Source organism: Heterocephalus glaber, unplaced genomic scaffold, assembly GCF_053883595.1.
Source record: "Heterocephalus glaber isolate CG9 unplaced genomic scaffold, H.glaber_assembly_v1.0 deba00001579, whole genome shotgun sequence".
NCBI classification, from domain to species: domain Eukaryota; kingdom Metazoa; phylum Chordata; class Mammalia; order Rodentia; family Bathyergidae; genus Heterocephalus; species Heterocephalus glaber.
In genome coordinates, this window is record NW_028258360.1 from 11,087,171 (window position 1) to 11,103,845 (window position 16,675).

The 16,675-nt window shown below is 54.1% G+C and overlaps 1 protein-coding gene across 2 annotated transcripts; it reads left to right on the top strand.

The window, feature by feature from the left end:
- The first annotated feature begins 804 nt into the window (after nt 1-804).
- Nucleotides 805-16,012, top strand: F10 (coagulation factor X). Of its 2 annotated transcripts, XM_004858516.4 has the most exons (8): nt 805-963; nt 2,890-3,047; nt 9,362-9,386; nt 10,453-10,566; nt 12,480-12,611; nt 13,118-13,368; nt 14,447-14,564; nt 15,400-16,012. In XM_004858516.4, exons 1-8 carry the CDS (start codon nt 894-896, stop codon nt 15,987-15,989), a joined length of 1,458 nt encoding a protein of 485 aa, XP_004858573.1. In that variant the 5' UTR covers nt 805-893; the 3' UTR covers nt 15,990-16,012. The 2 variants fall into 2 exon arrangements, with proteins under 2 accessions (XP_004858573.1, XP_012932783.1); XM_013077329.3 differs by lacking the exon at nt 10,453-10,566.
- The last annotated feature ends 663 nt before the right edge of the window (nt 16,013-16,675 follow it).

Sequence of the window (16,675 nt, forward strand, 5' to 3'; positions counted from 1 at the left end):
CCCCCACCACCGCAGTGCTGCGGGGGGAAGTGGGGCGATGACCACAATCCCCACCCAGAACACCATGGAGTGGTCCGGGCCGCACCTTCTGGAGACTCAGGCAGCACTGCGGGATACTCTGGGACCTCTACCTGGACTGCGGGCAACATGCCCAGCTGCGCTGACAGAAGCCATGCCACACGGCTTCCCCAGCTCCCAGGGCCACCCCTTGGCAGAACCCAGGTCTGAGGCTTTCACAGACCAGCATCAGATGGAGTGAGACCTGCGTGTTCTGTGGAGGTAGTCAGATCTGAATACAGGCCCAGGGCTCCCCATACTTCCTGGCTGCCCTGAGTGTCATGTATGCCCAGTCTTCTCTTCCCCACTGACCTGTCCCAAGACACATAAGCGGGGCGGGGCGTCACTATGTCACTCGCTCCTCCCGGACAACTCAGCCTGCTGACACAAGTGAGTGACAGGCAGCCCAAGTCAGCACCTGGCCCACTGTTCCACGTGTGTCTGTCAGCCAGGGCCACGGTCTGAGACCCGTGCCAGCCCAGGTCCCTCTGAGCTGGCTTCTGTTCACGGAAACAGGGGAAGTGGTGCTTTCCCCACAGCCGTCAGACTGACGAGAGCCAGACACGAGCGTCTGCAAGCCGCCGGCGAGGCCACCATGACACTGTTTCTCTCTCAGACCGCGCCCCCAGGCCCTGCAGGGCAGTGCTAACGAGGATGAGGTCAGCGACTGCCTCAGCCACCTGCTCTGCCACGGTCCCCAGACCCCTGCGCTGACCTCACAGCAGGCCAGGCTCCAATCAGGAGGCCAAGATAAGCAGGACAATGGCCACCGGGGCCCTGGCGAGTGGACCTTGCCCGCGCACCGGCCCTCGGGACAGAGTGCTGCCCTCGCCACCATGGAGGCTCCGCTGCGCCTTGCCCTGCTCCTCACTGCCCTGGCCGGCCTCCTGCTGCCCGGGAGGAGTGGTGAGTGCACGGGCCAGGAGGAGGAACGAGGGTGGGCAGGCAGTGAGTGGCCGAGGCCCTGGCCCAGGTCGCAGGCTGCTGTCGGGTGGCCTGGCTGGGCCCCCCCACCGAGGGGACAGTGAGGGTCAGCGGCTCCCACAGGGAAAGCAGGAGGGCTGGATCCAAGTCACCGGGAGATGAAAACAGGAGCACGAGACGGGCAGAGCGGGGAGGGCAGAGGTGAGGACAGAGGCAGGGATAGAGGGGCTGGGGCGGCCGGGATGGAGCTCAGCAGGGCAGGGGAGGGGCTCAGCTGCCCAGGCCGGGGCTGCCCAGAGGAGTTTAGGAACGCGGAGCAGGCACAGCGCAGGCAGCGCTCGCTGTGCAGTCCAGAAATGGGCTTCGACCCGCTGAGTCTCTACCCATGGGCAGGGCACAGCGGCCAAACTCTGCCTCAGCAGGTGCTGCCTGTCTGACGGCTTCACCGCCCACCAGTGCCACGCAGACAGCTGCACATCTGAGGACCGCAGTGTCCTCACCCACACAGGACACCCAGGGACAGTCAGGGCTGAGTCAGCTGCCAGCATCGCAGGCCCTGTCCCCCCAGGGCCTGTTTTCATGCCTGGTGGCCAAGCTTGCTTCCTCCACTCAAGCAAAGTGTAGCTTCCCGTCCACAGCTGGCCTCGTGACCTACCAAGGGCTAAATGTGACTACGAGGCCATTAACTGTGCCCGAAGTGGGGTCCGGGGCTAGGCCCCAGGCCAGGGTGGCTGTCCAGGGCTCGCCTCCTTCACTCACTCGACAAAGCACCCACTCCGTCCAGGGGCTGGGGTGCAGCTGGTGGTGTGGGCTAAATCGGGGCCACAGTGGGCTGTCTGTGCCACTGCAAGCTCTAGGAGGGGCACCATCACTGGGCCACACCTTGCAGAGACTGCATTCCGGTTGAGGGGATGATACACCTGTCAACAGGTCACATCAGAGGGCATTATGTGCTATGATGAGAAACAGCACAGGACAAGCCGTCAGAGTTCGGGACACCTTAGGGGGGTGGCCGGGAAAGAACCTCTCCGAGAGTCATGCAGCAGGACCAAGTCACGTGGGTATCTAGGGGAAGCATGTCCCAGGTAGGGACAGTGCCAGCTGCGAAGGCCCTGGGGCCCAAAAGCACTGGGCACAGCCCCACCAGCAGGTAGGCCAGGCTGGCAGAGAGATGAGCACAGGGACAGTCGAGGGGAGAGACCCAAGAGACCTGGCCTTGCGGACAGAGACCACAGGTTCTTGTCCAGAGCTGAGGGGAAGCTGCAGCTGGTGAGTGGCTCTCGATGTCCTTGAGCCTTATCCTCTTCCACACAGTGCCTGTCACCCGTGTGTGTCCCCACTGAGTCCAGCAGGGGTGGGTTTGCAGGCATGCTGTACCTCCACCAGGCAGGAATAGCTGAAGTAGGCTTTGTGGTGCGGGCAGGAAGAGGCATGAATTCGGGGGAGGTCAGGAAGGAGCAGGGGGATGGCCTGGAGACTCGCTGGGGATCAGAGGAAGAGAGAACCGAGCCAAGCTGTGAGCCTCACTGCGGCTCCAGGGCAGCAGAGAGGAAACCAAACACATCCAGGAGGCTGTGAGGACCGAGCAGGCCCAGGGGCCAGATTCGAGTGAGTGTGCTGAGTGTGAGCCCTGCCGCAATCAGTGCAGCACACCTCGCAGGAGTCATGAAATTACTGTGGGTCTTTTAAGTAAAAGAGGATAAAATCAAAATAGAAAAGTTTGCAGTTTTGTAGAAAACAAGCGCAATTTCTTGGAACCTATTAATTCTGTGTGTTCTGGGACTCGATATAAATTGCAGATTTGGCTCAGCAGGGGCTGGAGCAGAGGCCGGGGGGCAGGGGGCGGGGCGCAGGGCCCCCTCGGAGAGGTGGGCGCCCCAGACGCGCTCCCTGCCTTCCTGTCCCCAGTGTTCACCGGCCGCGAGCGCGCGCACAGCGTCCTGAGGACCCGCAGGGCCAATGCGATCTTCGAGGAGCTGAAGAAAGGCAACCTGGAGAGGGAGTGTCTGGAGGAGACCTGCTCCTACGAAGAGGCCCGGGAGGTCTTCGAGGACGACCAAAAGACGGTGAGCGGCGGCGGGCGGGAAGGGGTGCCCCACCACGTGCGCGATGCGGCCAGACCACCCGAAGCCCGAACGAGTACTTCGAACATCCCACGCCTGGGTCCGCGCTCCCCGGGGCCATAGGCGCCGCCCGGGAGACTGCACCCGCACCAGGGGCCCGGACGGCGGGGCCGGAGCGCAGTGCACAGGCGCACCTAAGACCCGTCAGTGCTGCGCGCGCCCTCGCAGAAGGGGCGGGGCTTTGCCAGCCGACCCGGAAGTGCAGGGAACCTGGTTCCTCTCTCAAAGTAGATGGAAGCCACAGGCACCTGGATGAGGGGAAAGAGGACGGTGGGGTGGAGCCCAAACTAACAAGACTGAGCTAAAGATAGGCTCCAGGCTAGGGTTGCTGAGACACAGCTAAGTCAGGCAGTGGATGCTGCTGCCTCCAGCCACACCGCTGACATTGGACCACAGTGGAAACTGAGGTCTGCGACCGCTGTGTGAGCTCCTCACCACGCAGCTTCTGTGGACAGACCCGAAGCTCACTCGCTTCATCCATGAATGCAGTCACCTGCAGGCAGGAGCCACCTGACCAAGATTACCTGGAAGGTCCTTGCCTGTGTCACACTGCAAGCTACTGCCAGTTAAAGGAACTGTCACAAGGACTTACCCTTGTCAAATAACTGGATCAGGAAGGCATAACTGGAGTTCACAAGAACCCTGAACTTTAGTCTCACAGACGCTAAAACACCATGGCATGGAAGGTGCATGGACTTGATCCTGAATGATGTTCTGAGGGAAAAAATTATCCATACTGAGATTATCACATGTGTGAGAAGTTCTTGAATGAGTAAAGATTTCTAGACACCAAACTATGGAACATCGTCCCCAGGGTTAGCTGAGGCCAAGCCTTTCACCACCTACCATGATGAGCTGGACATGAGTTTAAATGTGAGAAGTCCCCCAGAGCTCTACCGTAAGATCCTGGTGGTTCATGGGATTAACTGGATTTATAAAACTGGACGCCAATTCTGGGATAAGAGAATTGATTTGACTCCACCGAATTCACCACCTGTGAGTTCTACTTGACCATGCAGACTATTACGATCTCACTGAAATCACAGAAAATACTAAATCAAGGATGATGAAACAGTTCACAGATGGTCGCATGCCCTCTGCAGGCAAACCTTTGGGATCAGCTTCATCTCACATTTGTGCAGAATCAGCATGATGGAAGAGCTCAAGAAAGCCCCAAAGGAAAGCTTCCCCAAACCAGCCTCTCAGAAACTGAAGAAACAAAAATTCTTGGTGATACCTCGTTACAGAATTCCAAAAGGACAAGAGAGACCAAATGGGAATCAGGAGGATTTATTGGTGCACCTTGACCCAGTTGGATGTTGGATTCCTGTCCAAAAGACCAAGCGATTGAACAAAGGAAAGTTCCAGTTTCTATAATTTAGTCAAAGGGGCATGGTCTTTCTAGTGATGCAGTAAGTGAGTTTACCAGAGCAGGGCAGACAGTTTAGTCATTTAGCCTTGTAAGAAGACAATGTCTTGAGGGCTGGGGATTTAGCTCAGTGGTTCGGCTGCCTGCCTTGCAAGCGCAAGGTCTCAAGTTCGACCCCAGTACCAAAAAAAAGAAACAAAAAGAAAAAAAAAAGACAATGTCTTATGAATCATATGGGAACAGAGTGTCATAAACTTTGTGTACAGAACATAGTTGTTTACACAGCATATAGTTCTTCAGGAGTTACAAAGCTTCATTTCCAGGAAGATGACTGTCTACCTTATCAGTACCAGGGCGAGGTCAGTTATGGGAAAGGGGGGCAAGACCTGAGTGGGGAGCTGCTAGACCGCTTTCAGCTAGAAGAACTGCTTTCCTTTAAGTTCTGCTTTAATCTGATATCATGAAGTATACAGTGTCTAAACTGAGAAGCAGGAGCTTTTTGAAAAACAAGCCAAAATGAGGTTATACTCGTAGATGAAAACTTCCATGCTTCCATCCGGTAGCTCAGGGGTCCCCCAGGCCCACAGACTGAGTAATACCAGTGCTGGTCTGTGGAACCAGGTTGTGTGACATGAGCTGAGTGGTGGGGAGCAAATGAAGCTTTATTTGTATTTAAGAGCTGCTCCCAATTGCTACATTACAGCCTAAGCTCCATCTCCTGTCAGATTAGATCCAGTGTGTTAGACTCTCATAAAATCGAAAACCATTCTGTGAACTGTGCATGTGAGGAATCTGGACTGCATGCTCCTTATGAGAACCTAATGTAATAATAACAGAAACACAGTGTACAGTGTAATAATAAAAGAAAGTGGCAGGCCGGGGATTTAACTCAGTGGTTTTACCACCTGCTGCGCAAGCGCAAGGACCAGAGTTCGATCCCCGGTACCAAAAAAAAAAAGAAAAGAAAGAAAGAAAGTGGCAATAAATGTAATGCCCTTGAATCATCCTGAAGCCTCCTCAACCCCAGATGTGGAAAAATTGTCTTCCGTGAATCTGTCGTATGACTCAGACATCTTTGCATTTCTGCAAAAGATTACGGTCTACAAAGGAATTTGTGTGGGTATTGCTATCCAGTTGTGTATCACAGTTCATTCCAGCCACCAGAAGAGAGGAAAGGAATCAAGTTAGAGTGCATCTGGTGTCATAATGTGCACCTTAACAAATTTAAAAGAGTGGAGGCATATAAAATGTGTTCTTTGACCATAATGGAATTAAGCTGAAAATCTCCAAGTACTTGATAATTAACACATTTATAAATAATTCATAGGTCAAATAGGAATTTCCAAATGAAATAAGAAACTATATTAGCTGAGCAAAAATGAATGTACAACAGCCAGGCACGGTGGCACACACCTATAACTCCAGCAGTGAGGCGGAAGATTTCAAATTTGACACAGCCCGGAGAACATAATGAGTTCGTGTCCCCTACAAAACAACACCCAGTCTCAAAACAGACAAACTTGGGGCCGGGGATTTAGCTCGGTGGTTTTGCCGCCTGCTGTGCAGGCGCAAGGACCCGAGTTCGATCCCCGGTACCAAAAAAAGAACAGACAAACTAAAAAGAATATACAACTTACGAGATCTGTGAGTACAGTTTTAAAAAGCAGTACTTGGGGGTAAATTTATAGTATGAAATACTAACACTCAAAAACAAGAAAAGTCTCAAATTGATCGCCTAAGCTCCTACATTAAAAAACTGAAAAAGAAGAGCAAAATAAACTCAGAACAAGAAAAAGAAGGAATTTTAAAAGCAGGAATCAAAGAAATTTAACACAAAAATAATACATGAGATCCATAAAATGGATAACTAACAAAACTGAACATGAAATTTACCTATATGGGGAGTGAAATGAGATGCTACTACAGAACTGGCAGATGTTAAAGTATTACTAAGAAAATACTATGAAGAACCCTACCCACATAAATTTGGATAAAGTTTGGGCATCACAGCCAACCAAAATTGCTTCAAAGAAAATTAAATACTAATTAACAAAATGCACGCAGAACCTATATATCTAAAATCGACAAAGTTCTAGTGAAAGAATTTAAACAAGTCCTAAACAAATGGAGATTCAGTGTTTGTGGATTGGAAGACCCAACAGACAAAGGTACCAGTCTTCCCCAATTTGATTGTGCATTTGATACAATGTGAATCAAAATTTCAGCAGATAGAAATACACTGACTCTAAAACTCACATAGAAAAACAAAGGAATTAGAATGGCTGAAACACTCCTGAGAAGAAACAAAGTTGGAGGAACCATATTACCTGCTTGAGATTTACAAAGCTAATTACAGAGATATTAATAGGTAGCACTGGCAAAGGGATTGAAGCAGAATAGAAGTCCAGAAAAGAGCCCCACACAAATATGGTCAGCTGATTTTTGGCAAAGCTACAAAAACTACTCAATGGAAAAAGAATTGTCTTTGTCAGGAGCCGGGGACTTAGCTCAGTGGTTCCAGTGCCTGCTGCGGAAGCACAAGGTCCTGAATTTGATTCCCAGTACCAAAAAAAAAAGGATTAAAAAAAAGAATTGTCTTTTTCAACACTTGGCATTTGACTGAGTACATTCATGCTGCTGTAACAAAATACCTTACTGGGCCGGGGATTTAGCTCAGTGGTTTTGCTGCCTGTTGCGCAAGCGCAAGGACCCAGGTTTGATCCCCGGTACCAAAAAAAAAAAATTAAAAACAAAATATCTTGCACTCAGATTACACTCAGCAAGCGGCACATGGCTTGCAGTTATGGAGGGTGAGAAGTCCAAGACTGAGCCGTGAGCAGGGTCTCTGGCTGGTGAGGGTCCATTCCTGCTTCCAAGACAACTTTGCTGCTGTATTCCCACATGGCAGAGGGAGGAAGGGTAAAAGAGCCGATGCTGTGTGCAGCCCTATAATAAAGGCATTAGTCCATTCACGAGGGCAAAGCCCCCACTACCTAATCACCCCTGAAGGGCCCATCTCTGTTACTACCGCACCGGTGGTTACATTTCAGTGGGGGCAACACACTAAGACCATGGCTGAGTTGAAGCAGTGATACAGTTAGATCCTAAAAAGTGAGCTTGACCTAAAAAATCACAGCTATACAACAACTAACACAAAATGAATCATAGATAAAGGTGAAATATAAAACTAGTGACTTGTAGGAGAAGACAGCAGAAGATGCATGGCATGGAGTCAGGCAAAAAAAAAATTTTTTTTTTTGGCACCGGGGATCGAACTTGGGACCTTGGGCTTGCATAGCGGGTGCCAGAACCACTGAGCTAAATCCTCGGCCCAAAAATTCTTAACTACGACATCAAAAGAATGATTCATAAAATTTTAAAAATGATAAGCTGGACTTTGTCAAAACTAAAATTCTGTGAAAAAATAGTTAAGCAAATGGAAATACAAGCTACAGACTATGTAGTTCTCATATCCAACAAGGGATTTGTATTCAGAATATCTAAAGAATTCTTATAACTCAAAAGAAGATAGACCCTTAATTAAATTCAATCAACAAAAGACTTGAACAGCCAACTTGCCCAAGAGGAAATGCAGATGGCAAGTAAGGCTATGAGCACCATTAGCCATTACAGAAATGTGAATTAAAACCACAGGGAATTTGGCCGTGGTGGTGCATGTCCATCATCCCGGGACTTGGGAGGCTGAGGCAGGAGGATCGCTATGATTTCAAGGTCAGCCTAGGCTCCAAAGTGAGGTCACCATGAATTACACAGTGAGACCCTGTCTCAAAAACAAACAAAACCAACCCACAGCGAGAGCCACTAGATACCTGTAGAGTGAAAGAAAGTACAAACCAGTGCTGCTTAGGACGTGGAGCAACCAGAACTTTCATCAATTGCCATAGGACACTCCAAACAAGTCATCGAGCACAAGTGATTAGCGACGGGGCAGGTAGGAGGGTTTACAGGCAACCAAGAGTGGGGCTTGAGGCGCACAGGGCTGCTCTGCATCCTGTTTGTGGCCCAGGTCACACAGGTGTCGCATGTGGGGGAGTCAGCATCAAACACCAAAATTTGATTTCACCATGTGATGATTCTCAAACTAAATTTTAAAAAGACACTGCGTTTATTTCCAGGGCTGCCATAGCAAAGCACCACAAACCATGTCATTTAGGGTAACGGGGATTTGTTCTGTCACGGGCTTGGAGACAGCTCAAGCATAGGCAGGCTCGGCTCCCTCTGAGAGCCCAAAGCGTCCCTTCCATGCTCCGGACACCCACTCAGCTCTCTGTGCAGCCGCCGCCTCTCAGGAAGCGTGCATCCTCAGGGCTCAGAGTGATCCAGTGTGAGCTCAAGGGGACCCTTACCTCAGTCACATCTGCGAGACCCTGCTCCTCATTAAGGCCACGTTCTGGGATTATTTGCCCTGAACCAGGGGAGGTGGGGCACTGGGGAAGCAGCTACAGACAGCTACAAAATGAAGCGAAGACTCCGGGCATTCTGTTAGTGTCACATCCATTCATAGTAAGCTATTTCAAGCAAAATAGTGATTGACATTTTCCCAGCTAACGTAAGGATTACTGACGAGCACGTGACCTTCTCTGAGCCCTTCACCTGGGCGTGTTAATGCAAACCACTCACAGAAAGGGACAGCAAGCGGTAGCTGGTTTTGGTGCAGTCTGTCCCTTCAGGATTGACTTGAAATCCATTTTCAGGATGCAGCATTTGAGAAGATGAAGCCCCACCCTGTCACACACAAGATCCAGACAGCTCTCCCTTTCCAGCAGAGCAGTCTTGGAAAAGTTCTTTCCTCTGGTCGAGTTGCTGGGTAATAAATGCTGCTGGTGTGTGCTTTCTCTAATGTACTTCAAATATTTTTTTCTTTTAGAAAGAATTCTGGAACAAATACAAAGGTGAGATGTTTTCTGTTTTAAGTGTGAGGGGTTCATCAGGATATTTAAACTGGGAACGACTACATTTTTAAAATACTTCCTGAATTTCCTTCCCACTCCTATTTAAATCTAAGTGCCCTTAAGGCTTTCTCCCCTCTGCATATTTCCATATCAGTTATTTAAAATAGTTTTTGTAGTAGTGTTATACCAATTCTAGTTTGGTCCTTAATCAGGTATATATTTTCCTTTATTGAGGTTGGGTCTTACTGTGTCACTCAGGCTGGCCTCAAACTGCTGGGGCCCACGCAGTCCTCCTGCCTCAGCTTCCTGTGCCAGCACGTCCAGCCCAAATATAGGCTTAACTCAGTTCACTCTCATCTGAGGATACCAGATTCTGTGATAATCTTTTTAAAATGTAACTGTAGGGCCAGGGATTTAGCTCAGTGGTTTCGCCGCCTGCTGCGCAAGCGCAAGGACCTGAGTTCGATCCCCAGTACCAAAAAAAAAAGTAACTGTATCAAGTAGAAGCAAAAGAATGGAGACTGAAAGATTGGATTACCTAACAAGGTAGCTACCCTGATTTAACGCTGATGGTGTCTGAGATGGTGTGAGATGGTATTAATGTGACCACTTATAACAGTACTTAAGTTTCTCAGAATGAGAGTTGGAGTGAGGTATATCCACCAAGGAACAAGATGCCCACATCTGTGCTGGACAGAGCCCCATGTCCCTGGGAAGGAGGAGCCTTAACCTCTCCGGACCACGCCCAGCTCAGAAACAGTATTGACTCTCAGGGCCCTCCTTCCCGGTCGCTGTGTGGCCCGCAGCCCAGAGGTCCTCGCTCCTGGCCATAAACACAGTGCAAGACATGAGAAGGCCCACTGGGCCTCCAGTTAGACCAGGGCATCACGCACACGCAAGGCCCGCAGAGGTGGGGACAAAATGACATCTAGACAGGAGGAACTGCCCCCTATAGGAGGAGCAGGTGGCAAGGGCTTCCACCCGAACACGCAACGCCGCGGTCACCCAGCACAGTGACTCCACAAGGAGGGAGGCACCTGCAGCCTGGGCCCCTGATCCTCTGCAGATGGGGACCAGTGTGAGAACAACCCCTGCCAGAACCAGGGCACCTGCCGCGATGGCCTCTCGGAGTACGAGTGCAGCTGCCAGGAAGGCTTCGAAGGGAAAAACTGCGAACTGTGTAAGTTCCTCACGAGTGGAGGCGCATGGAGAGCAGGCAGGGAGGAGACGACACTCTCCAACCGCCTCTAACTCCGAGTCTGCCCTCTGACCGCGAGAGCCCCCTGGAGAGGCCCCAGCAGATAACAGCCCGCTGTGCCCTGTGGGCCGCTCGCTCGCTGGGGCGCAGAGCTCTCAAGGCCATGAGCTGTCGCTGCGGGAACCAGACCGCCTCTGTGCCTGGGCTCCAGTGAGCTCCTGGCGACCCAGCGCAGTGCACCCCAGCCGTCTCCCTGATGCCACCTTAGACACAAATGCCGGGGGGGAGTATTCAGGGTTGGCCTTAATTCTACATAGGACATTCAGAGTTGTCTCTAATATGCTGACTTTCTAAATTGAAAATTAGGTCACTGTCAGACTGGTTTTCCCTAAGGAGAAAGATTTGCTTCTCACGTTTGTTACTTCCCTCAGCCTCTGCAGATTGTACTCCTAGACTGGGTCAGGTTAGCGCCTTCCTCTGCAGGGATTCGGAAGTGCAACACTGCACGGAAGCCCAGTTACTTCTCCTGCCCGCAGCTTGGCCAGCTTAGCCCTAACAGGGCAGACTCCAGGGCTACAGTGAACCTTTTCCACAATCCCCTTCCTGTGGACCTCTGCCCTGGTTATTTTCTCATCCAACCTCAAACAGCATGTCAAGCATGTGGCCACAGGCTGCCCGGCCCATGGGGGCTTGGAGTTGGAAGTGGGCAGGTGACTCCAGCCTTGGGGTACGGTGGCCCGGAGCACTGTGTCAAGAGCTGCACGAGGCCTGTGCACTGTCCTCACTTCCACCACTTTGCGTACACGGTACGGCACACCACACAGCCCAGCCCAGTGGGCTCAGGCCCAGTGCTCTTGCCAAGGTGCAGCTGCCCCTCTGTGGGCCTGCACTGGAGCCTGTCTTAGCCTCCCAAGGACAGACTTCACAGGCTAGGCTCTTGCCGGATCCCACGGGATCCCAGGGCCACCAGCTGGCATGTCTGCAGCAGGGCCCTGGCTGCCTCAGTGGCACCTGGTGCACCATCTGGGCTGAGGCAGGCTGTGTTAATCGCCGTCCTTGTTGCTGAGACAACACCCAACACCTGCAACTTAAAGGAGGAGAGGTTTGTTTTGGCTCATGTTGTAGAAGTTTTAGTCCTTGCATGGTGGGCTGGCTCCAGGCAGAAGCTGCATGGCACGGGGCCTGGTGGAGGAGAGCTGCTTACCTCGTGGCAGACAGGAAGCCGCGAGGGAAAGCGGGAGGGAAGAGGGACAGCCACCCTGCCAGGCCAAGGTCCCAGGGCCTTAGCTCCGAGCAGGCCCACCCCTTAACAGCAGTCAGCAGTAATCCCCCCACATCCAAACACCTGAGGCTTTGGGGCCATTTTGGATCTGAACCATAAAATGGGTGCTGCGGAAGGAATCCCTTGCTGGTTGGCAAGCGAGTGAAGGTAGGGCATGGAGCTCTAGGCAGCTATAGGACAACAGGGGCACAGGGCCACCCTCAGGCTGATCTGGGCCACCTGCCAAGGGGCGGTGGGGTCGTGGAAGGGACTGTGTCTGTGGGGCGTCACATGCAGCACCAGGGGCTGGCATCTGTGGAGACCAGGCTACCAGCCCCTCTCTTCTTGGCAGTCGTGGAGAACCTGCTGGCCTCGGAAGGAGGGGCTCCAAGGCCACCGCGCCCTGTGCCACCGCCTGCTCCCCAAGCGCCCACTGCTTCCCCACACCGTCTGCCCGGGGGGTGTCACCCAGGGGTGCTCAGGGGCCTTGCTGGGCGCCGTGCCCCTCACATGGCCTGCGTTGGGGAGGCCCCGAGCTGGGCGCTTGTTCGTCCTAGAGCTGAGCCTCTCTGGGCCCTGGCTGTGCCCACCCGCTGCCCTGTGTGCCTGCTGCAGTGTGGCCTTCTCCTCACAGCCACCCGGAAACTCTGCAGCCTGGACAACGGCGACTGTGACCAGTACTGCCAGGAGGTGCAGAACTCGGTGGCATGCTCCTGCGCCAAAGGCTACACGCTGGGTGACGACAGCAAGTCCTGCATCTCCACAGGTAGGAGGCCGTGCCAGTGGCACTGTTCAAATGTGAGGACCTCGGGTTTGGAAACAGACCTGGTACCTGGGGGCCCAAATCCACTGACAGAGCTCAGTCTTCTCATCTGAGAGATGGGCCAGCAGTGTCATCCAGCCCCGGGGTGGATGTGGCCCTGCCCGGGCCTGGCCACAGGTAGCCCTGACCACCTGCCTGAATGACCCTGGCAGTCAGGGGCGGGGGTGAGGCCTGGGAGCTGCTGCTGTCACAGCCAGATGAGGCAGGTGGGGAGGGGTGGCCTGGGCGGAGAGCAGCCAAGGACCCTGGGGGCGATTCTACCTACACACCAAGCGACACACGCCACATCCCCTTCACTGTTCAACCCTGAGCACAGTGGGGGACTGCGGAGAAGCTGCACCCCAAGCCCAGGAGGACACGGCATCCCTGGGGCCTGTACCAGGCCTGGTCCTGCCCTCTGGAAGCGGGGCGTGAGCACTGGCCTCACCGGGCCCACCTTGCTTTTGCAGAAGTCTTCCCCTGCGGGAAGACCACCGGGGGACGGGGACGCAGGAAGCGGTCAGTGGCACAGGTCACCAACAGCAGCGAGACAGTCCCTGACATCACCACACTGGAGCAGGGGGACCTGGACGATCTGAACCCCACCGAGGACCCTTTCAGCCTCCTCAACTCCAACGACACAAATGTGGAGATAAAAGACAACGACCTTGGCCGCATCGTGGGCGGCCGGAACTGCAAAGAAGGGGAGTGCCCCTGGCAGGTGACTGGGCTGAGCTGCTCTGTGCTGCACGGGCTGCATGGGGGCCTGGGCTGGGGATGAGGGGAGGTGACCCAGCCCGAGGTCAGCGTCCCAGGCAGGCACCAGTCTGTGCCGGGACCGAGCACCCACAACCCTGCCTGCGGTCCTGCGCTCTGCACCCTGGGCCACCCGGGACGTCTCACTGCCGGCCTCCTGCCTGCAGATGGACAGGACAGAGGCACAGCCCACCTCCACAGAAACAGGCGGGGCCCCAGCAGCCAGACCCAGCCCTAGGCAGGCACCTGTTGGCAGGGGGTGAGGAAGGAAGTTTCACCATCCTTGATGCATTTCTGATTTGGTCATTTTGTTTTTTAACCCAAACAACTAAATCCTAGAGGCAAGAAGTACCTTAGAGAAAAGCATATCTATTTATGTTTTAAAAAATGTTTAAAACTCACTCATTGATTCCTGATGTGGGCAAGGGCTGCTACATTTAGAAAACAAACACATGAGACTTCTAGTTACGTTTGAATTTCACATAAATACTGAGTGATTTCTAAATGAGCCTGTCTCGGATGCCATTGGGACGTACTTGTGCTGAGAGAGGCTTGCTGTCTACCTGGTTCGGTTTAACTGGGTGCCCAGTTTTTCTTTGGAAACCTTCACTTGAGCCTGACACACCGGTCACCAGCCACCCGAGCTGTCCCCACCCCAGGACGGATAGGATCCTCATCCAAGGAGCTGTGGGGCAAGGCAGCTGGCACTGCAGGTGCTCCCTGGACCGTGTGAAGGGGAATTTGCTGTCGCCGGGTACTGGGTGTGCAGGATGTGAACCCACAGACCTTGAGCCTTTGCCATCTGGGTCCCTGGCCGTGACCAGTGCCAGTGAGCATCGCTGAGCCTCCAGATGGCCAGGAGGGCCCTGGGAGGGCTAGCATGTGGCCCCCAAGCCTGGACAGGCTCTGGAGGAAGAGGCCGGGGGCTTGAGACTCTGGTTCAGAGCAGGGCAGGAAGAGGACAGGCCGGTGGCCTGGGGAAGCCTATCTGGCCACCCGGGTACAGGCCATCCTTGGTTGCTGATGCAGACGACTTCCTGCAGGCTCTGCTTGTAAATGAAGACAGCATCGGGTTCTGCGGGGGCACCATCCTCAGTGAGTACCACATCCTCACTGCCGCTCACTGTCTCCACCAAGCCAGGCGGTTCACGGTGAGGGTAGGTAAGTGACACCTGCCCTGGAGCCCTGGGGACACCACCATGGGTGTCTCCCGGCCAGGACCACAGGGACGGATCGGTCTGTTGGGGACACTGAGGGATGGGAGCCCTGTTCCCAGGGGAGAGAGTGGGCAGCCGCGGACTCCACAGGGCCCACCCCACCCCGCCCGCCTGCCTGTGGCCTGGAGGCCTGTGGCTCTGCGCCTTGCTGGACACTCCTTGTCCTCATGTCCTTTGTCCAGGGGCCTCCTGACGCCTTCTCTCCCCACACTGCATCTCTATAGTAGACCCTAGAGGCATCTAGTGCAAGCCCAGTGCCAGCCACACATGTGATTTGCAACTTCCTGGTCATCTCAAGTTCTCTAGTACACATTTAACAAGCATAGCCAAAGAGGTGCACTTAGTTTTAATATCCTTGTAATCCAAAATATTAACATCTCAGTGGATAATTAAATAGCATGAATTTCAACCATGAGTAAGGTACTCAGCGTTCTCCTTTCCACGGTGAGTCTGCTGGCCAGATGGGCTGGGCTCTGGCACAGGTGCCCGGGAGCTGGCGGTGTAGCCGATGGAGGCCTGCACAGCCCGCTCAGTGCCTGCTCAGGAAGCGTCTGCCCGAAGCACGGGGAGCGTCCCGCACGTGCATGTGCAGTGTGACCAGGGCTTGCTGAGGGAGGCTGGAGGCTGCAGTTTTTGCTTCTTTCCATTTTCCTGTGTTTTTAAGGCTTCAAACATGACCATGTACTATTTTTTAATAAAAAATAATAACTTGCTTAAAAGGATGCACCATGCAGATGCTGGGCCGCAGGGCACCAGCCGCGTGCGCTCTCTGTTTGCAGGTGAGCGGGACACGGAGCAGGAGGAGGGCAACGAGATGACACACGAGGTGGAGGTGGTCATAAAGCACAACAAGTTCAACACACACACCTACGACTGCGACATCGCCGTCCTCAAGCTGAAGACGCCCATCACCTTCCGCAGGAACGTGGCCCCCGCCTGCCTGCCACAGAAGGACTGGGCTGAGGCCACACTGATGACACAGAAGACAGGCATCGTGAGTGGGTTCGGCCGCACGCACGAGATGGGCCGCCAGTCCAACACCCTCAAGTTGCTGGAGGTGCCCTACGTGGACCGCAACACCTGCAAGCTGTCCACTGGCTTCAGCATCACGCAGAACATGTTCTGTGCCGGCTACGATGCCAAGCTGGAGGACACCTGCCAGGGGGACAGCGGCGGCCCCCACGTCACCTTGTTCAGGGACACCTACTACGTGACCGGCATCGTCAGCTGGGGAGAAGGCTGCGCCAGGAAAGGGAAGTTCGGGATCTACACCAAGGTCACCAACTTCATCAAGTGGATTGAGAAGTCCATGCGGGCGAGGGTGCCCCCCGGGCCAGAGACACCAGTGCCCGTGCCGCCTGCCCATTAAAGGGATCTGCTCTGGGCACCCGGGGCCACGTCTGGTTCTCTGTGACTCCATCCCTGGGCAGGGCCACTCCCAGAGCAGCCCCCACTGCAGTGCTTAGACCCCTTCCTCCCCGCCCACCCTTCATGCCTGTCACCTGCCTCATGCCAGGCCAGGGACCCTCCCAGGGATGCAGGCTCTGTACTGGAGGCGGTCCCTGCTCTCCCTGGGATGGAGCCGTCCCCACCCCAGGTGATTCTGTTCTTCAGGGACCTGAACAGCCTTTCACAGCCAGCCAGGCCAATTCGCAGTAAGGAGTCCAGTCCCAAGGCCCTCACCCAGGACAGGGCAGGGCAGGAGTCCTGGCCAGGCACCATGGGGCTGGGCTGTGTGTGAGCTTGCAGGGTCCTTGCCCCCTTAGCAAGCGACCTGCTCCCTCGGTGATGGTCTTGGCCAGCAACACTGGGTTCTCACCCTGGCTTCAGTTGAGCCCCAGTGCGGTCTCTGAACATCCTGGTCCAGCCTCCGTCCAGGCACTGAATTTCAGTGTGGGCCTAGATCCCTGCCGGAAGTTCCTGGAACCCGCCCCACCAGCCCCTGGAGGGGTGCTGGGGCGTGGGGCTCCTCCGGCACTCCTACCCACACTCTGCTGCCTCAGCACCGTCCCAGCCCCAAGTCGTCTCTGGACCCAGCCATCCAGAAGGGCCTGC